General features: G+C 48.4%; 7 protein-coding genes across 7 annotated transcripts; 2 read left to right on the top strand and 5 right to left on the bottom strand.

Moving 5' to 3' along the window:
* Positions 1 to 397: 397 nt before the first annotated feature.
* Positions 398 to 2,011, bottom strand: N7516_001346 (glycoside hydrolase family 18 protein; the record flags this gene model as incomplete). Its single annotated transcript, XM_057214068.1, has 7 exons — positions 398 to 1,059; positions 1,125 to 1,185; positions 1,234 to 1,283; positions 1,337 to 1,366; positions 1,428 to 1,681; positions 1,749 to 1,849; positions 1,973 to 2,011. The coding sequence occupies 7 exons, from the start codon at positions 2,009 to 2,011 to the stop codon at positions 398 to 400; spliced, it is 1,197 nt and encodes a 398-aa protein (XP_057075951.1).
* Positions 2,012 to 4,689: 2,678 nt separating this feature from the next.
* N7516_001345 (uncharacterized protein) lies at positions 4,690 to 5,375 on the bottom strand (the record flags this gene model as incomplete). Its single annotated transcript, XM_057214067.1, has 3 exons — positions 4,690 to 4,969; positions 5,066 to 5,297; positions 5,363 to 5,375. 3 exons carry the CDS (start codon positions 5,373 to 5,375, stop codon positions 4,690 to 4,692), a joined length of 525 nt encoding a protein of 174 aa, XP_057075950.1.
* A 1,604-nt stretch (positions 5,376 to 6,979) lies between these two features.
* prs2 (proteasome core particle subunit alpha 1) lies at positions 6,980 to 8,058 on the bottom strand (the record flags this gene model as incomplete). Its single annotated transcript, XM_057214066.1, has 5 exons — positions 6,980 to 7,366; positions 7,450 to 7,662; positions 7,725 to 7,819; positions 7,917 to 7,976; positions 8,052 to 8,058. The coding sequence occupies 5 exons, from the start codon at positions 8,056 to 8,058 to the stop codon at positions 6,980 to 6,982; spliced, it is 762 nt and encodes a 253-aa protein (XP_057075949.1).
* Positions 8,059 to 8,566: 508 nt separating this feature from the next.
* N7516_001343 (WKF domain-containing protein) lies at positions 8,567 to 9,976 on the bottom strand (the record flags this gene model as incomplete). Its single annotated transcript, XM_057214065.1, has 1 exon — positions 8,567 to 9,976. One exon carries the CDS (start codon positions 9,974 to 9,976, stop codon positions 8,567 to 8,569), a length of 1,410 nt encoding a protein of 469 aa, XP_057075948.1.
* Positions 9,977 to 12,531: 2,555 nt separating this feature from the next.
* On the bottom strand, positions 12,532 to 15,697 carry N7516_001342 (tubulin gamma complex associated family protein; the record flags this gene model as incomplete). The annotated part of the gene is made up of 2 exons (XM_057214064.1): positions 12,532 to 14,393; positions 14,449 to 15,697. The coding sequence occupies 2 exons, from the start codon at positions 15,695 to 15,697 to the stop codon at positions 12,532 to 12,534; spliced, it is 3,111 nt and encodes a 1,036-aa protein (XP_057075947.1).
* Positions 15,698 to 16,293: 596 nt separating this feature from the next.
* Positions 16,294 to 17,651, top strand: N7516_001341 (uncharacterized protein; the record flags this gene model as incomplete). Its single annotated transcript, XM_057214063.1, has 2 exons — positions 16,294 to 16,825; positions 16,894 to 17,651. 2 exons carry the CDS (start codon positions 16,294 to 16,296, stop codon positions 17,649 to 17,651), a joined length of 1,290 nt encoding a protein of 429 aa, XP_057075946.1.
* A 656-nt stretch (positions 17,652 to 18,307) lies between these two features.
* N7516_001340 (uncharacterized protein) lies at positions 18,308 to 19,832 on the top strand (the record flags this gene model as incomplete). Its single annotated transcript, XM_057214062.1, has 2 exons — positions 18,308 to 19,408; positions 19,470 to 19,832. The coding sequence occupies 2 exons, from the start codon at positions 18,308 to 18,310 to the stop codon at positions 19,830 to 19,832; spliced, it is 1,464 nt and encodes a 487-aa protein (XP_057075945.1).
* Positions 19,833 to 20,305: the final 473 nt, after the last annotated feature.

The raw sequence follows: 20,305 nt of genomic DNA, 5'->3' as shown, positions 1-20,305 counted from the left end.
CTAATTCATCCTTTCTTATAGTGTGGTGCCGGTGTCTTCATGGCCGCTATGCACAACCGCCAGTACTGCGGTAAGTGCCACCTCACCTACGTCTTCGACGAGGCCAAATAAATGGTCTAAGTCAGGCCGTGGTGTGCTGTCACCGAGCTTGAGCATGGTTTTCTCTAGGCTGGGGCAAGTGATGGAGTATCACGGTTGATGTTGGTTGATGATGGTTCCTTGGTATACCCATGTGCTACAGTCAATACAAAGAATAAAATTAGGCATCCGCCGAAAACTCAGATTTCCACGTAGTGATAGAGTTGTATGTATTCGTAAACTTGGATATTGTCACACTGTAGTAAAATCACTGTACTGCGAATAGCAATGCGTAAAGCTGTGCAAGCTCTCACTCAACCTATTCCGGGACTCCAGCTTGGATGTTGTTGTACTTGCTCTCGGGGAACTCAAGGGCATTCTCCGACTGATCCAGAGTGTCTACACCACCAACACCGTCAACAAAGATACCAATCAAGCTTCCCTCCGCCGGATCAGCCTCCTTGCCACCCTTATCACCACTGCTCTCCCACCACATACCACCACCCAGTCCGCGCTCGAGAATATAACTCGCCTTGACCTGCGCCACATGGGGCGTGTCGTAAGAAACCATCGTGCGCGAGCCGCCATCATAGCAATACGAGGCTCTGGCTTCCTCATCGAACTGTTCCTCAGCCCCGGGTCTGGGTAGCGCCTTGTAATCCCACACTCCGTTCTCCCAACTACCCTCTCCGACCCCGGAGAAGGGGGCGCCGGGTCCATCAGTGTTCTCAAATGCACGGCCGTACAGGGGCATGCCCATGACGATCTTTGAGGCTGGTACACCACCGTCGTTGATGTAGTAGTCGAGAGCAGCGTTGATCGAGAAGGGTGTAGATGCAGGGTTGGAATCTGAGTGGGCGATGTTCGCTTGGTGGCCAGCGTTGCTGTCCCAGCTTCCGGCGAAGTCGTACGCCATGAGGTTGTAGAAGTCAAGCACGGGGGTCATCTCTTGGAATTTGAGCTTCTCGTAGTTGCTCGGGCCTGTAGCAGTCAGTTTGGTGGTTCGTGGTTACTTTTCCATTATCGAGGATATGGTATAGACATACCGGCAGGGCAGGCGATTGTCAAGTAGAAACGGCGATCAGCACCAGCCTCTCTGTCGAGAACCTATTTCCAGTTAGTTGGTCCAATGTAGATTTTAGGAGAATAGCATACCTCTCGGCACTTCTGGAGCAAGAGAACAAGGTTCTCAGCTTCGGCGTCATCTGGATATAAAATAAGTCTCGTACTTCCTTCAAGGATATTCTGACAAACTCACCTTTGGGATATTCCCAGTCGATATCGATACCTATAAAAGAGTCAAAATTAGCATTGTATACAGTGCGGTATACCTAGCCGACAAAACGTACCATCGAATCCAAGATCAAGAACCAGACGTGTTGCGGACTCAGCAAATTTAGTGCGACCCTCCTCTGTGCTCGCGGGCTGGGCGAAATTCGCAGAGTAAGTCCAGCCACCGATAGAAAGCAAAACCTTCAGCTTGCGGTTCTGTTTCTTGAGCAGGAAAAGCTGCTTGACACATCCATACGCATTGTCGCCGACATCGTTCCACGAGTCTGTCGGGTAATGCTTCTCAACGTCGGACCAAGAGTCGGTCAAGTACCTGCAGTTCTGGGTCAGGAAAGAAATTCTTGTGCAGTCTGTAAGGGTCAAGAGTAGGTAGGACTTACACCTCGCCGGTTTCAGGGCGAATGTTGGCAAATGCATAGAGGATGTGTGTCAACTTCTCCGCGGGCAGATCCTGGGGGTTGTAGTTGCGGCCGTAAATTGCCTGTGGGATATGTCAACATTGGTGCCTTTTTTTCCGATGTATATTTCCAACCAGTTAGGCATAGTAAAATGGATGCAGATCATGCAGTCGGAAGTGAAATAAAATGAGAAATTAAACACATACCCAATTGACGAAGTAGGCGACTGATTTGATGTCAGACATGGTTGATGCGGGGTGAGTAGTACGGGGATAGTTAAAGTATTGCACGAGGATAGCCACAAGTAGGGCTGTAAACAAAGCAATGGGTTTGAGACGATACGCCACAATTTCACGTCAGAAGGAAGTTATGCTCGAGAGGTTCGAGAGGTTCGAACCAAAACACTAAAAGGGCAGCGTGCAAGTATTTCTAGAAAGTACTTTATGTCGCAGCCTAATTGTTAGTGGACTGTCCGTACCTTGGGAGTCTGGGCAAAGATCAACGCCACAACGTCATTGGTCAGCCCTAGGGGACTCACATGTGGCGGTGTAGAAGTTAAGGCACCAAGGCACCAATAGTGGCTGAGTATAGATCGGAAAGGATATCCGCAAAGATAGAAGATTGGAGATGTATCTGTGCAATCAAAGATATAATCTGGATAATCTGGAGACCACCTATGTTGATGGGGGACTATATGTATGTTTATTAAATGCTTAGAAGGGTCCAACAAAACGTGGTGCGTGACACCTCCACCTGTTCAAGGGTGCATGTAACCTCATTCTTGTCCAATCCCTAATATGTTCATGTAATAGTGTGTTCGCTTATTGGTTTCGAATTTCAACTTGATTGTTTTGTGGAAGCACAAGATATGGAGTATTAAGTACTCGTGATGCTGAAGAATGTAACTCAAGGGAAGAATGCGACATGGCCCGAAGAAAAAGAAACCATGACTAGTCATGAGAACTCGTCGTTTATTATTCTGATTGTTAAATTGAATCTTTTGGATATCGTTGAAGATCTCATGATGAGATGTGTACTGCGATTCAAGATCTACAATCACCTTGATAACCTCTGGTGAGCACGCTCCTCGTCAAATGGAGCTTAACATTAGCTCCCGAAGCTACGAAATTCCTCGATATATAAAACCTTGGTCAGACGACTTAGACCCTCAAATATACCTGGGTCAATCATGAATCGGACTCGACTCTTTCGGCAGTAGATCGACCATTGAACCCGTGGCAAGTGACAACCTTCTCCGGAGGAATGTTCGGAGAAGCGGCAATCCCGCGTGGTGATTTAAACAGGAGATAGCGAGTGATGTAACAAAGATTACACGTGGACTCGGTGTTTAATACCCTTCTTCCTATATGTTGTACAATATAGTCATGAGATGATCCTCGAACCTATAGATCAAGATTTTAGCATGGAATACCCCTAAATATGCTTAGCCTTTTATGTAACCTGTTTAGTTGCTCTAGTTATATATATATATATATATATATATATATATATTTATAATGCTCTCCACTTGTTCCTACGTGACGAATTCCTGGATCACAATATATAAATTAAAAACTGATGCATGAGATATGTAGTTCTATATCGTAAAATGCGAGGTTACTACTGTTTATCCACAAATATGTACATTATTAGACCTTACACCTAACTACCGGAGGTCGCCGAAGAAGTTGATTTGCAAGGATCGACAGAGCATCTTTATCCAGCATACCCTACCTCGTATTCATAACCCTAATGCCAGTTGTGCCGATTGTGCAAGATATACAACATACAACATAAGGAGAAACGGAGACAGAACTATTCCTAAGTGCCGTGACTGCCGAGAAGACACTAAAGAGCCAAAAATGTGTGGATAGGAAGTGGTCCGATAGTCCACTTGAAGTTTAATGGGGAGAAGAAAAATAACAACGTGGGAATAACAAATCCACTATAGAAACAATGGAAGATGAAGAAAAAAAAAAAAAAAAAAAAACCCCCAAAATCTATCGCCTGAAAATCCAGTCCATCTATAGCTGAACTCGAGCCGCGATATGGTCGTTCGTTGTGCTGATTGGATCTACACAGCCGAACTAACGCCCTTAGCTTCACAGCCCGTGTCGGAAATCTCAGATTCTCAGATTCTCGACAACTTGATGACCCACTTGGATCGGTGCAACGTTTTTTTTTTTTTTTTTTTTTTCTTGATCCTTCACTTTGGATATACATACAACATATGGTGGATCTTTCAGCTGGTATCTCTGCCTTGGCGCCCCAGGTGTCTAGTTCATGTGTCAATTGCCGACATGGTCGACCGAGGCCTTGCATTTATCATTTTTGGTCTTTGCATGTATGATGTAGTGTCCCTGAAAGGAAAGATCGCCATGGGGCCATTAGGGCTGTTCATAGGTAACTCCCGGGTTATTGGGTTATTGTGTTATTGGGTTATTGTGTTATTGTGTTATTGGGTTATTGTGTTATTGTGTTATTGTGTTATTGTGGTATGCACATACTAACTATGTAGTTATTGCTAGTCTTGTATATTGAGTATAGAACAATAGAAATTGATTCTTAGATATAACTTATAACATCTCAAACAGACCCAAAATAAAATAAAATAAAATAAATAACAAGACGGGATATCGTAGCTATAACCAAAACCACGCAATAAAATCCAAACTCATTTTTTTTTCTTCATAGACGGCAGTACTCACGACCAGCGCTGTACCTACCATCTCACACAAGCCCCTCTATTAAAAAAAGAAAGAATCATACAAAGCCAAAGGCTCCCAATCACCCATGAATCAGTAGAAGGCAAAAATCCGAAAAAAAAAAGCTCCCAACCTCAACCCCATGCAACATGCATTCATTTCCATTTCCATTTCCATTTCCATTCTTGTTTTCGTTTCATATCCGTTTCATATTCCTATTACCGACCCATGACCCAGCGATGGATCGCCTCCAAGGATGGATCATCATCAAGCCAGTGACCAGCGCGCAGATCAGCAGCTCGCAAGTCCGCCACGACATGCTGGTCCGTGAAGCGAGCCAGATCCTGGTGGAGGGTAGCAGTTGTGCTCTTCAACTGGGCCGTTGGATTGGAGCTGCGTAGGACGCTGGCGCGGGTCATGGCCCATCGCCGGGCTGCGGCGGCGCGTAGGTAGATCTTATGCGCTTGGAATCGGCGCGCGCTGCTGTCCAGTATAACTCTGTACCGAGGTCGTTAGCGTCCGTGACATGATGACATGATTGGAGGTTGGGAGGTGGGAATGTATATATATATATATATATATATATATACATACCTTTGTAGCTCGGCTTTCTCCGTCTCGACGTTCCCTTGCCCTGTTATTGGGCAGGCTTGGTAATTGGCGGACAATAGGGTCTGGGCTGAGGCTTGGGACTCGCGGAGTACTACAAAGCCATCTTCCCAGTATTCTTCTTGGGATGCTTCGACATTCTGTTGCGAGATGTGGAGTAGAAGAGTGCGGTAGTCGTTGACTATCTCTGCGACTCGCATAGCGCGGGCTTGATTCACTGCACGATTATTAGCGGGTTGTTTGGGTGATTGGTTGAGATGATTGGAGGGGGTGTCAGCTTACATCCGTCTGCCATGTTTCTGGTAGATTAAGTATATAAAATGGATCGGAGATAGATCGGAGGATGGGACGGGTAAGAAGGCAAAAAGCAAGTATAAAGAATGGGCATCAACGATAACCAATGAGAGATGAAAGAAAGGCAATGGTCAGAGGAGTTGATGGTCCATAGAGTCGAGAATGTTAGGCCACCAACGGTTTCCGGGGGGGAAAGACGAAAGATATAAGTTGTTCAAAGGTTGTGGTGTGTGTCTCTCCTTACCCCATACATGACAACCTTCAATAGGTGGGCCAGAAAAGGAAAAAGGCCAGAATGATACAAAATAATAATAATATGAAACCAAGGATTTATCAGCCCGCTACAGCGGAGCCCACGTCAGGATACATCATCACCAAGAGAACGAGCTGCACCAATAGACGGGCAAGATCCCACGATCAGGGAGCTCGGGTTGTCAAGCACAGCTGGGATGGGACCGGGCCACCCATAAGCTCCCGAGAAACCGTTTACGGCATGGCTAGGACCATCCCTGTCCCAAGGAGAGGGATCGGTGGAGACAGGGCGAGAGGCAGGAAAGAGGGCCCATATATTGGACTCGCATGGGAAAAGAACTGGCCTATTGCCTCCATAGAAATCCGAGCTGTAGATTTAAAGTGGAGAAAGAGTTGTCCCGCATATGAGATTAGGTTCCTGTGAGGCCGATTTGGGGGGGTTCTCGTAAGAAGAGAGATATGGTGTTTCATGATGCTGATTGGAGAGTCTTGAATGAACTACTGGAGAACCACTTTTTTCTTTTTTTTTTTTGCGATGCATCATGGCTCGTGGGACCCCTGTTGAAATCCAGAGACATGGAATGGAGCAGGGGCAAAAAAAGTCAAGACCTCAGCCTTGGACCTGCATTAGACGAGATCTACTCGGACTTGAACTCGGACCTGACATGTAGTTAGTGGATCTGACAGTTAGGGTGAACATGTTCAGCTGATATTTGCCACACTTATTCTTAGTCTGGGACTTACCATTAGCCACTTTAGTCCCCCTAACCTCTCTAGTTCAATTGACGACGCCAATCATATACCTAGAAAGACCATTGAAAAAGACCATTGGACCCATCGATGGATAATTTATGGGCTGTCAGGATCCAGCCACCGCTAAGCCACATGTGGCACCCCGCACAACAAACTCGTAGTAGTAGCATGCCCGTCCACTGTCTCCTTGCTTTTATGCACGTACGGAGTAGAAGCTGTGATCAACCGGCAGTACCGAATTATTCCATCCCCAAAATTCATCCACAGGGTGGCGGATTTCCCACTAATTTTTGACAGGTTGGATATGGTTTCGGACTACCCGACGGGGTTACGCTATAGTATCCATAGGTAGTATCGACGATAAGAAATGGATTTAGGCCCGAGTATCCGTAATATCATCGACAATAAATGGTTATTCTAGTAGTATGGATGGAGTCAAGGAGTCAAGGTGCAGGATGAGAGAGCCCCGAACAGAGCCGAAAGTGTATTCGTGCAGGAAAGAATTGAGTTATCATTCACAGATCGTCTGTTTCTCTAAAGTAAACACCGTTGTCCTCCCATTACTGGTCGCTTACCTCCATAGCTTGCAGGCCAGCTTGCTCAGTCCTTCTCGGCTATGGCCTGCAGCCGTTCATCAATCTCCTCTTCCGTCAGGGCACGGAACCCTGTCGTGGTTCCCTCCTCGCCGTCGGCCCGCGGCCCACCAACGACACCAATCTCAATCTCGTGCTTCTTGAAGTCAACACTTAGAACATTGCTCAGGGCTGTGATGCCCAGCTCCACAACCTCCTCCCAACTACCCGCGGCCGCATCCTTGTTCTTCAGCTTCTTCTCCAGGTGATTCAACGCCTCTTGCTGCTTGGGGCCGGATGCTGTCGCCTTGTACCCAACGTAGTAACCAGCCGGGTCACACTTGTAGAGCTGCGGGCCGCTCTCATCATCGACAGAGATCAGGGTCGTAGCCACGCCAAGTGGTCGCATGTAAGCCTGGAGAGTTTCAAAGAGAAACATGTCAGCCATTATTCTGTCTCTCTAGATGAGGTGGTTACACGGTGGTGAGAAACACATACCCTTTGTGTGTAGACCTGGTTGATATTTGCCAGACGCTTTGCCAGGACATCGCACGGCATCTCATATCCGAACTTGTACCGGAACTCAGCAGCCTCACCACGAGCCCGGTCAACGGATGCGCGAGCATCTGCTATGGAGCCGGTCATCACACAGCCTACGGAAGGCGAGATCCGGAAAACATGTGAAACGGAGGAAGGGTCGATCAATTTGTCCTAGTTGACAGCAGATTAGCATGAGCGCAACCCCCAAGCTATGAACGAGGAACCCATCTTACAGCGACTTTCTTCTGCGAGAGAACCACAGCACAGTTCTCGCCCTTCACACCGATGGAGGTGATGTTGGCTGAAGTAATGGCCTTGAATGCATATTCTGGGAGATGTTTGGTCAGCGGTCATGATGACAGCGTACAGATTGAGACCCGCTGGGCAGGGCGAGATGGAATCATCGACGAGTAGACAATACATACCAACTTGGTACAATCGACCCTGGTCAGAGAAGATAGTGATATGTCTATCATAGGCGCTTCCTGCGGAGAGAACCAAGGTCAGTCGGGGATGAAGTCATGAGGTTGGGTTGGGCCATCATCAACGAGGGAGCATACCAGACATGACAGCGGGCCTTAAAGTATTTTATAGCTAGATTAAGAGAAGCAAAGGAAAGAAATGAGGAAGGAGGGTCCGAGAGGATGAGATGATGGGGGTTGATTAGTGACGCGTGCCAGAGCTGCCTGAGCTCAAGCTTGAGGTCAGCTTCACCGCCTTCCAGGTTCCTCTATCAACAGCCCTGGAGTTCACCAGCACTGGGGTCACGAATTTTCTACTATTCGTGAGTCCGAAGTACTTTACAGGATAACGAGAGCCCGTAGGTGGATTTCTGGAAGACTGACTTGGATTTATTTTTGTTGTTGTTTTGTTCGCCCTTGGATGCGTGAGATATCAACTTCGAAGAGAAAACGAACCATATAGTTATCTACTACACATGCATATCAATTATGGACGAAATGAGGATAAAAAGACTTTTTTTGACATGAACATAATTACACCGTCCCAAATGCTATGGTAGAGATATATACACATCCGAACCCTAGGCAGCAACCCAAATCCCATTTCGTCAGAACTATTCGCTGTCGCTTTCGCTGCTCGAGATTTCGACCTGAGCGGTTCGGAGCTTTCGCTTCTGTGTCTTTTTCGGCACAGCAGGCTTAGGCTTTTCTTCGCGAACTGGTACAAACTTCTCCTTCTTCTTGACAGCCTTGGTCTCCTTTGGCACTGCAACACCACTGGGGGCGGATGATGGTGGAGTCTTTGCGGCAATCTGTTTGGCCGGGGCCGACACAGCAGACGACTTGTCATCACTGTCACTGTCGCTGCTGCTGCTGCTGCCGCTCGACGAGGTGTCATCATCGCTATCCGGCGCGGGCTTGCTGACAGCCTTCTTGGGAGCTGAAGTGTCATCATCACTATCCTCACTGCTGCTGCTGATATCAACAACCATAGTTCTGTTCTTCCGCTTCTTGTTGACCTCGGGCTCGGGAGCCTTGCGTTTCGGTTTCGGCTTCTTCAAATCCTCGGCACTGAAAAGCTTGCCGGCAACAGCGAAAAAGACCAGCTCTGCTCGCTGCCTCTTCGGCAAACGCTTTTGAACGTCTCCCTCCAACTTTTCTCCGAAGTTGACATTGTCTAGATCCTCATCTCCCTTTGGTAAGCACTCGCGGAACGCATTGATAGCCTCCAAGTACTCGGGGCTTGCTGTCGGCTCCTGGGTCTCCGCTTCTTCGTCTTCCTTCGGCTTGTCGAGATCCATATCGGCCTTGATCACCTCCCTCGCAGCATTGCTCATTCGCTCCTTGGCGGCATCACCCTTCAAGCCCTGCATGTACGCCAGCAGTGATGTGTTGTACTTAGAAGGGACATGCTCAAGCGAATACAGATGTTTGAACAAGTTGGTTTCCCGGTTCTTTTGGAACTTCCATGTGGCGCGTGCTCGGTGGTAGTGGCTCAAGTACGAGAGAATAGGCGTCTCGTGGATTGGGGCGTCAGCCGAGGCGGTACCGTCTTTTCTTTGCTTCTTTTTCTCCCGCTTGCGCTGCTTCATCTCTTCGGCAGTCTTGTCTCCGGCGTCTTCGGTGTCTGCTTCGGCTCCGTCGGTTGTAGCAGCATCATTGCTTTCGACATTGTCCGACTCACTCTCGGAGTCGCCGTCGAATTCCTTTGTGCCGGGTCCGAACGAAACCCGCTTCTTCTTTTGCTTGTGCGATTCATCGTCCTTGGCTTTCTGGTCGTTGTCATCTTCTGAATGGCGGCGCTTCTTCTTCATCTTCATTTCGCCGTTGGTCTCGGGTTCTGCATCGTCGGAAACGGACTTGCGCTTTTTCTTGTCCTTCTTGTCGGACTTGGCGTCTTTTTTGCTGGGAGTGGATTCCTGTGCGTCAGCACTTCCCTCCTCTCCTGTAGAATCCTTCGACTTCTTGAGCTTCGATCCGAGCTTTTTTGACGCTGGGGACTGGACGTCCGTCTGGTGCGCCATCTTTACTGTGGGCGGGTTGCGACAGGGTCTAATAAGAAACACAATAGAATTGAGAGGAGCGTGACGCTCTAAAGAAGGCTGGAATCTGAAGTTCAGGGCCTGTAAATGCGACTTCGACTGTGGTGCTGAGACGGTTAGGCGGAGACTACTTTTTTTCTGCCGATCAATTGCGCCGGCCAATCATATTGGCTCTTCTTTCTACATACTTTGAAGGGCTATTTGGAAGGGAATTACCAATTGAAACAGCGTTAGGAGAGGTCGACGTTGTGGATGTCGAAGTGCATGGTGCAATGTGAGCTTGATTGATTGTTGTAAGAGTTGCAGAAGCTACAGAGAGACTAATAAATCTGACACCTCCACGAACATGCAACCATGGACTCGTTATGACCCCCTACGAAGCGAACCTAGTGGACGAAAAGGTTGTTGAAGCGTGCGATGGGGTTGCTAAGTAGAGCATTGGCTGTGGTGGGCTTGTTGGTGGTGGTAGTTGGAAGAGAGGCACTTGGTTGTTGTGTGGGTGCGTCGAAGGAGAGGCAACTTGACCGCGTGGTAAGCGGATGAAGGTATACGTCGAATGGCGAGAGGCATTAGTGAAGGTAGGGTGTGTCGAAAGAGAGGCACTCGTTGTGGTGAGGTGATAGCGCTTGATAAGGGCTGAAAAACCTATGCGCGTTTGTATGTTTTGATGACGGTGACACCGTTTGTAGGTGTTTGTGGGAGTGGCCTGGCCGGTGATGGTGACCATGGTGTCGATGGAGGGGCCTATGGAGGATGATGATGAGGATTGTGAATGGAGCATCCAAGGGCTCATAACCTGTTAGGAGAGGTCTACGTTGTGGACGTCGAAGTGTATGGTACAATGTGAGCTTGGCTGATTGTTGAAACAAGATATAGAGAGACCAATAAATCTGAAAAACAGATTTAAATCATGAATATTGACATGGAGGGTATAGAAGGCTCAGTTAGAAAATTGTGCTTAAAGGTCTTCCTGTTGATATAACATCTAGATGGTATACTATATCCCCAACTAGACCATTCGAGTCCTAACCAAGCCAATTATATTAAGTATAGAAAGGTTGATTTGCACTGTGTTCGTTTGCTTTACTGGTGTATCAGTGACTTATAGATAAAATCTACAAGGAGCCAAGAAATGGAGGTCTGCCTGTTCATGGAGAAGAGGGAAAAGAGAGGCGAGCTCTCCCATGAGACACAGACAAACGAAGCTCCAGCAAATGGATACCAGTGAACGGCTGTCTCCACACTACAATGTGAGATGATTTTTCATCTAGTATGTATAATTCTTCTCCGGAGACAAGTATAAATTGTACGCCGCAGAAAGTCATGGACGCAGAGGAACCTTGAGGGAAACAAAGTATAACTGTATAACCTGTATGACATCCAGAGTGGCTGAAGACTACATAACTGACGCGTGCAGACCTGACAACAACGCGGTACCTAAAACATTTACAATAGACAACTTCTTCTTCGAGTGCCCGCACGAGCCGTGCGGTTGTTGAAAAAGGAGCTGCGTAGTGTAAGCCCAATGACACGGTGCAGCGAGACATAGTCAAGCCGCGAAGTTCAAAAATTGAGTAACTAAATGAATGTGATAGTAGTTGCTCTCTGGAGAGAGAGAAGGGGAAAAGAAGAAAAGAAAATCTGGGAGGTTGACCTTATTATACCCTATGGCAGTTGAGGGCGGTGACGTTTCTGGCTATACAATTCACCGTTGAAGACACCGCTGAAGACACCGCTGAAGATCCAAGTCTATGGTTCGGCAGATTGTGACGTTGGTTGTTGGTTGTAGAGTAGATTCAATATTATGCCGCCAGTGGTTCCAAGGTTTGCAACGTAAATCTTACTAACGCCGAACATTAAAGAATTAAAAACCATCGGCACAAGATATGATAATCATTCATAACAGACTAATGGGGAATAATGTTAAGGTCTCGAGTCGGATTTTCAGATCAAGCTTTATGCATGGACACAGGTTTCTGTGGAATCGAGATGTCTATAGCATATGGCGTACTGATGCATTGCAAGATGCTGAACTGTCATAGATTCGGACTCAGAAAGCCGTATAGATCGAATATCGAAGGTCTGATCATACATGGCGCGGGGGCATCTAGCACTTCGACACTCTCCGGGTCGTTTTGATGAACTACGAATTCCTAGAATCCACCGAGGTGCCCCACATAGTATGCGGTGAGCGGCTCTGGGGAATTGTATGCTCCATCTGGAGATTGGCAGCAATAGTCGATTTGGAACTTTGATGTTATAGAAGGACAGAACCCATATCTTGGCTAAAAGCTTGGCAGGGAATCAGTGAGTTTGATTGGCCGATATCAGAGAATAGTGGATCACCTAGCCGCCAACCTTGGAAGCTCTTATTAGTGATGGATTTCAGCATTCAATTGTAAGATTTTTATTGGTTTTCTAGTATATCTTCAGCTCTTTGTAGTCTTCCATACACTTCAATGAAAAGAAAAATATCGTGGAACTCGTCAATTGCATTAATGGTGCCCTCACAAGAGGAACGTAATAGCTGCAGACATCTATGTCCCAGTCCCGGAAGCAAACCCAGGATCATTAGCCCCAGTATCCCTCCTCTCTCTGCGAACCTCCTTCTGTACAAAGCTCTCAGTCCCGGAGCCGGTAGCCGCTGCAGAGGCAGCAGCCCTCCGTTTCGCCTTCTCCCTTTCCTTCTCCTTCTCCTTCTCCTTCTCCTTATCTCTAGCGCTCGGACCAGCCGCCTTCCGCCGTTTAGGTAGTTCATAGACATCATTGAAGTTCATCACAACGCCCAGGAAACGCATATCCACATCCGGCTGGTACGACAGATCGCCGAGGAGGACAGTCAGACGGGAGCGGAACTCGGCGGAGAGTTCGCGGAGGCGGACGCGAAGCGAGGCAAGCATGTTGTCGTCGGCGGCGAGGTTGGAGCCAGATAATGAAAGCGGGGTGTTGACGCCGTCCACCCCAGCACTATCGGGTCGGATATCCGGAGAGGCCATTGAGGTTCCGGTCCGGGTGCTGGATTGGCGGGAGAGGGGATGACGCTCTGTAAGACCCCATTGACCCTGAACGGAGCGAGTCTCGATCTTGGCATTTATCTCCTGGCGGCGGGTGAATTCTGCAACGGAGAAGGAGTACAGACCATCCACAGCGTCTTTGTAGGCAAGCATGAATTTGAGAATCTGGTGGAGCTGGCTGAGGAAACTTTCTTCGGGTTGTTTGGTGGAGGTGGAGGTTGAGGTGCCGTAGCGTGAGGAGGATGCAGATCCTAGTAGACCCTTGTGGGTGATGGAGTTGAGGTATTTGGTGTGTGCTTCGATAAGGTCGTCCAGCGTGCAGTCCGGTCTCCGGATGGCCTCAAGTAGTTGTTCCCAGCTGGACTCGATAACTTCGAATAGGATATAGTATTGAAGCTGATTGACGAAGTGGATCATTTCTGCAATCACACAGCGTGCTCGCTTCCAGTCTGCTCCGACTTTGTCTTCCACGTTGCCGAGCACCCCTCGTGCACCTGTCATGCATCGTCGCCACGTGCTATTCAGCGCGAACTCAACTCGCTTGATGCGCCAGAGGAAGTTGAACACCTTCAAATATTGGGTTGATGCCCAGGGTGTGATGACCACGTCCACGGGAGCGTCGATTTTGTATTCCAAGGTGAAGCAGTCCCATCCAATTTCACCGTGGCTTAGCTCGAGCATACGGGCATCAAGCCGGCGCAACACTTCTGGGGTGTCGTATTGTGCATTGGAGGCCCGGATAGCATGTTCCAGCTGTGCAGTTAGGGTATGTCGATATTGTGAATTTGCTGGGCGATCCAGATTTGTGGCCAGCGACTCCATGAGTAAAGCAATGAAGTCTCCTTGGCCCAGTAGCAGGTAACTCTTCAGCGCTTTTAGGTGATCGAATAGGTTGAATTTCCCATTCATCAAGGAAATCAACCGAGCCATTGTGGTTTTATATGCCTCATCAATGGAGATCTCGAGAGTAGCGGTGTCACCATATCGAAGCTCCTTGGAGGCTTTCTTTGAATAAGCCTCCACCCACGCTGAATCACCGCAGCCATGGCGAATGAAGTTCAAAGATTTTCCAATGAGGAAAATCTTCTTAGCAAATTCCTGAGTAATAATTGAGGGTAGCATGTCATCATCAAGCTTATATTTGTCCTCCCAGACGCTAGTTGCAAGCCGCCGGGGGTCAGTCTTCGGCCGGAACTCTGGATCAGCGACGAAGAATTCCTTGTATGGATCTGATAGTTCACCATCGTAAATCCATAGTCGTAGCATATCGTAGAATGGGCGCGTTACATGTGCAAGAAGTTTCTCAGCAAATGAACACACGAAGGGATCTCCGTGGGATGTTGAAAAGCCGTGTATTAATGAAATCAACTGGCCACCTCTCTTGCCTGTGACATGTGTCAGTCATTAAGAAAATGCCGTTCATTTTGTCTGTGCACTTACTCTGAGCCTCTTCCACAATCAAGCTCATCAGTCGAAGGGCCATCGTAGCATCTCTCGTCCACACCACGCATCGCTTCAAGGTAACGCCACCCTTTCGTACACCTTGAGGCTCGGTTCCATCTCCAATCGCGGCCAGCGCCTGTCGGATTTCCGCCTCTAGTGTAGCTACCAAGCTAAGATATGCGCGCAGCTCAACGGCAATGGCAGCTCGCAAGCTCTGGTTCACCAGTCCACCTTCTTCGCTCCCCACAAACACAGACAGTCCTTTATAGAGCAGACAAGGCTCCGCCAAGGTGTTAAGAAGTGAAGTTATTGGCGCAGACAGATTCGAGGGCAATTTCAAGCTCGACGAGGAACTAAATTGCAGATTCGACGAAGACAACCCTTGCAGGTTAAACGGAAGGTCGCGCAGGAGCCTATGCTCAACAGACCCCGAGAATTTTGCCGGGCCCGATGGATTAGCACTCGAGGGCCGAGGCGAAGCAGCACGAACATCCTCGTCGCCGGAACGGTCATTCACCCCAGCGTCAACGCGGGTGGCTGGTATTTCAGTCGCGCTGCGCCCAGCCTGGTCTATACCATCACGATCAATATCATGTCGCAACGAGCTCTGCCGCTCCATCTTCGGCGGCAGTACGCGTTGGTGTTGCTGCGAAGCCGACGAGCTAACAGCGGGGCCCTCATCCTCCGAGTCGATAATCGTACCCCGTCTTGGACGTGCACCGCCCTTCCCCAGCATATTGTGCAAATGTGCCTCGTCCATCAACGGACTCCGGCTTCGTTCCCCGCCCTCCACTAGCTCATCCGAGGCGGACAGCTTATAGAGCAAAAAGAGGATACCCCATTTCTGCGACAGCACAGGCTGCGTCAAGAGACGAGAGTAGAGATTCGAAAATCGCACCGCCTTATCCGGGCTGACATTTTCACGGCGCAGCTTGCGCTTGATTAGATCTGGCGCGTTGTTGATGCTCTCTGTTCCCGCGAGACTTCCGCGCCGTCCACCAAGTCCCGCCGGTGATCCTGGGTCTGGGGCGTTGGTGCTGGCGTGCGTGTCGAGGATGCGCCAGGCGCGCTCCATGAGAACATGGTGACGCCGGCTTTCAGCTGAGGCGAGTGCTTCCTCTGCGTCGGAGTAGTCTTCGTCTTGAATGGCGGAGATCGGGAGCGCGGGGGTTAGGCCGTCGACTAGCTGGGAGAGGGCGTCATCTAAGCGGCGCCCGCGCGCAGGGTTTCGGGCTGGATTCGACATCATCTGCCCGGTGCCCTAGTGGGCGAATTGTTCGGTATCTTGTATCTGTTCGCTCGTGATTGGCGTCTGTGGGTGCTTTGTTTGCGGAGGAATTGTTGGGCAAGAAGAGATCGCGGCCAGGCAGCGGGTTAGGGAAGAAGGTCGCAAGTCAAGCCTGATCCTAGACTGTACAGTTTCAATACACGTCTGAGAGAAACCTTCCAAATTGCGTTTCAATGGACGTAAAGCGGACTCCAGCTTGAAGCTTGAATGTTTGTGTTTGTGATGTTTGGCGTGTGTTGATGCCAATTCCCTAAGGCACTTTATCCTTATCGCCCTAACTATCGCAATCTGAGTTTGCCCTCACGCGATATAGTTACATGCCTACCTAGGTACTACCTCCTTTATTATCCTGGACTGTGGGGTGAGCTTGGGAGATCTCCCCGGACTCCCTGCAAGGTTCCAAAGTTGTCTTCTTCGCTTATCATCCGTTGTTTGTCATGGCAAAGCGTTTACGGTCTTTATTCAATATTCGAAGGCAGCTCACGCTATCCACTAGTTTCCCGGGCCTGGTTTCGCCGCTCTATCGGAGAAACATTGCCACTACTTATCGCAGAATGGACTCTCTCGCTCCCTACACATCCCCCGAAACATGTGATCCAGTTGAATATATGCCTCTTGAGGACATAGAAAATCCTGGACGTTATCGCCCTGGAGGATATCACCCTATAGCCATTGGCGACCGTCTTAGTGACCGCTACGATGTCGTTCATAAGCTTGGCTTTGGTACTTATTCGACAATTTGGTTAGCAAGAGATGCGAATACGAGAAAGTACGTGGCCATCAAGATTGCCATCGCCGAAGCAGCTATGCCGGAGAGTAAAATTCTCAACGTCCTAGCACTCTCAGAACCAAGCGACGAGGGTCATCCCGGAAAAGATCTGATCCCTCATGTATTGGATATGTTTTCCCTTGATGGGCCCAATGGAAGACACAGATGCCTTGTTACAGAGCCTGGGATGATGACCCTAGATGAGGCGAAAGATGCGTCATATACCAGAATTTTCAAATTGCCTGTGGCCAGGGCCATTGCAGCCCAAGTCATACAAGCTGTCGCTTTCCTACATCACCGAGGGGTAGTTCATGCCGGTATGTATTCTTCTACTATGAGTTATTAGTCTGGCTTTTACAGGCGTTACTAACGGGATTCGCTGCAGATCTCCACGCGGGGAATATATTGTTTCGCTTGCCGAACAGCATAGACGAGCTTTCACCTGAAGAATTATACCAAAGATACGGTCACCCTAACGTCGAGCCTTTTGTGCGCCTTGATGGCAAGTCACTTTCCGACGGAGTTCCTACTCACGGTGTTGTGCCCATTTGGTTAGGGAAAGAAAGCGAGCTTATTATCCTCTCTGAAGCTAAAATTCTTGTCACTGACTTTGGAGAGTCATTTCTGCCATCTATTACTCAACGTCACTATTCCAATACGCCCGGTATCCTTGTTCCTCCGGAGACCTACTTTTTGCCTGACGAGCCTTTGTCATTTCCCTCTGATGTATGGACTCTCGCATGTACCCTCTGGGACATCATTGGACAAAAGCCACTATTTGAGGGTTTCAATCCGTCTAACGACTGGATGATAAAGGAGCACGTGGATGCGCTTGGTAAGCTGCCGTGCGACTGGTGGCAGAAATGGGATGCACGAGAAAGATGGTTTACGGAGAAGGCTAAGAGGACATCTGAAGGAGCAGGCAGATCTTTGGCTAACCGCTTCATTACTTCTGTGGACAAGCCGCGGCGGGAAAGCGCAATGGAAGAAGAGCTTGGGGAGGCCGAGAGGACTGCCCTACTTACCATGTTAAGGGGAATGCTGGCTTTTAGGCCGAATGAAAGGCTCACTGCTATGGAAATCGTTGAGTCTGAATGGATGCTGAGATGGGCTCTGCCAGTACTTGGAAAAGTATCCGCTTAACAGGTTGTCTCAGCAACTACCCGTGGACTGATATTTATTGGTCAGCCACATGACTTACGACTAAACCAAATTATACGTCAAGTCTTCATTCACGCGAATGCAAACGCGCATGATAGGCACTGCAACTGCATCATGCTAACGGTGGGGACCGTTTCCCTTGTTTTCGAGGGCGAAACGTTACTTAGGTAGGATTAACTAGTTAACGGACGGAGTAACTAAGAATCCTGAGTCTTAACTAGGTAGTTATTGTCTCAATTAATATTTCGATGATCTTTTCGATCTCAGTACCACACAGTTTAAGACCGCAGTATAGCCTTCACCGACCAATCGTGAAATTATGCATTATGGAATATGCGCAAGGAACTTGAACCCTTCGGTCCAAATTCCAGCAATTGTTGAGCTCAGGCCCAGTAAATGCACAGTCAAAGTGCAGCCAAGGTGTACGCAACATTGCGGGCATCATTTGGGTCATTTTCAGAGCAGACCCGCTATAGTGACGTCCATGATCATTCAAGATCTGTAACATTTGGAGCCACCCCAGAGGCGACCCTAACAAGCCATTAATTGCTTTATCTCTATTCTTTTTCTTTTCAAGCTCTTCTATTTCTCCAAATCCATGTCCCTATTTTAGTAAACCAAATGTGCAATCTCGCAATATGGACACAGGCACATCTACCTCTACGACCGCGCGGCCATTTTTCAGAGTACTAGGCAACGCAAAGCTCAAATTACTTGCTATATTCTTAACCGTTTCGACTATCCTCCTACTGACACTATACTCGGGAGAATTATCAGAAGACATCTCACGTAGCACGAAAAACGAGTCTGTGAACGAGAAAGACTACTGGACATGGGAAACGAGCACTCGATTCCGGAAACCCAAGCATAAAAATGACAACGATGACACAGGGAATTCGCAAAAAGCGACCTGTGACGGATTCCCATCAGACATGCTCTCGCGCATTCAGATTATCTTGAAAACCAGCGCAACCGAAGACCCGAAACGAATCGACACACACATGGCCTCTGTAACGCGCTGCATTTCCAACTTGCTAGTTATATCAGATAAAGAGACCGAGCTGCATGGCCATCGCGTGCACGACATTCTAGCAGATCTATCCCCGTCATCCCGGAATCAGACGCCGGAGTTCGAAGCGTACGAAGCACTCCAACGCGGGGAGAGCAATATCGACAGCGCAACGGGGTGGAAACTCGATCGGTTCAAGTTCCTTCCCATGGTGGAGCGTGCTAAGAAAGTGAACCCCGGCGCGGAGTGGTACGTCTTTCTAGAGACGGATACCTACTTCGTGTGGGATAATCTGTTTCGAATGCTGGAACAGTTCGAGCCATCGTCCCCTCTGTATATGGGGTCTCCTGCGCCAGGCCGCGATATCGGTGACGGGAAGGTCAATTGGTTTGCATACGGTGGCGCGGGCTTTGTGCTATCCCGAGCTGCGGTTGATGCATTGGTGGCGCGGGAGGTTGGTGAGTATGGGGAATTTATTGGACAGTCGCTCAGTGAGCAGTATATGCAGGTGGTGAGAGATGATTGCTGCGGTGACTCTGTGCTTGGGTTTGCGCTGTTTGAAAAGGGCATTGAGTTGTCTGGGTTGTGGCCGATGTTCAATGCGCACCCGCTGGACTCGATTCCGTTTGGTGATGATCATCACTGGTGTCAGCCTGCGATCAGCATGCATAAGTCACAATTGGGTGATATGACCGGCCTGGCGGACTGGGAGGATGAGCGGGATAGAACAGTATGATTCCTTTTTTTTTGTCGAGCTTACTGGTACACATGCTAATCCCTATGTATTATAGAAACCTTTACTTTACGCAGACTTGGTTGACTACCCTCGTCTGGGTCAGTTGTCAGAGCGAAAAGGATGGGATAATGGAGCCTGGGGTGGAATCATCGAACAACCTGATACTCTACCCCAACATGAGTCATTAGAAGCTTGTCGCCAGACATGCCATGACCGGGATTGGTGTATGTCTTACACTTATGACACTGCTGGAGTCTGCGTGTTTGTGCGGAGTTTGCGACTTGGAGCAAAGAGCAAGCTGGAAATTGCCGAGCAATTTACCGCAGGATGGGACAACGACAAGATCCAAAATTGGCGGGTGAACAACATGTGTGAAAAGCCCATGTGGATGAAGCCGAGTTTGACAAGAATTTTCTAGATTTTAGACATTTAGACGTGTACACGATTGTCATGGATTTGTTATAAAACGTTAATGATATATGATGGCCTGAAGAGTACGACTCCTATAGATCCCATAGCTACGAGCTACAACCACGAAGCACATCCAGCATATATATAACTAAATAGAGATTCTACGAGAACGTATAACACACTTTCAAAGCGATTGTGGATTCATTTGCCCAACCATCTGGTTTAAGGAAACTAGTCAAACACATCAAAAAATCAAAAGTTATCCGTACGCCACCCAGGAATCATGTATTTCGACACAAGCAACCCACACTTGGGAAAACAAACAATACACCGATGTGCTCTCAAGTATTAGACAAGCGAAAGGTAAAAAGTTCCTCTGAGCCATCAAGGAGGAGGATTAAAAGAAGAGAAGAAAACAAGCAAAAAGGGGTAAAAAATACAACAAGGGAAAGGGGGAACATCATAAAAACAGAACATCAA

The sequence above is a fragment of the Penicillium verrucosum genome, assembly GCF_028828655.1.
Source record: "Penicillium verrucosum strain IBT 35672 chromosome Unknown utg000001l_segment0_segment0, whole genome shotgun sequence".
In the NCBI taxonomy this organism is placed as follows: Eukaryota; Fungi; Ascomycota; class Eurotiomycetes; order Eurotiales; family Aspergillaceae; genus Penicillium; species Penicillium verrucosum.
The sequence above is the reverse complement of the archived record's forward strand: the minus strand, read 5'-3'. Positions and strand labels throughout refer to the sequence as shown.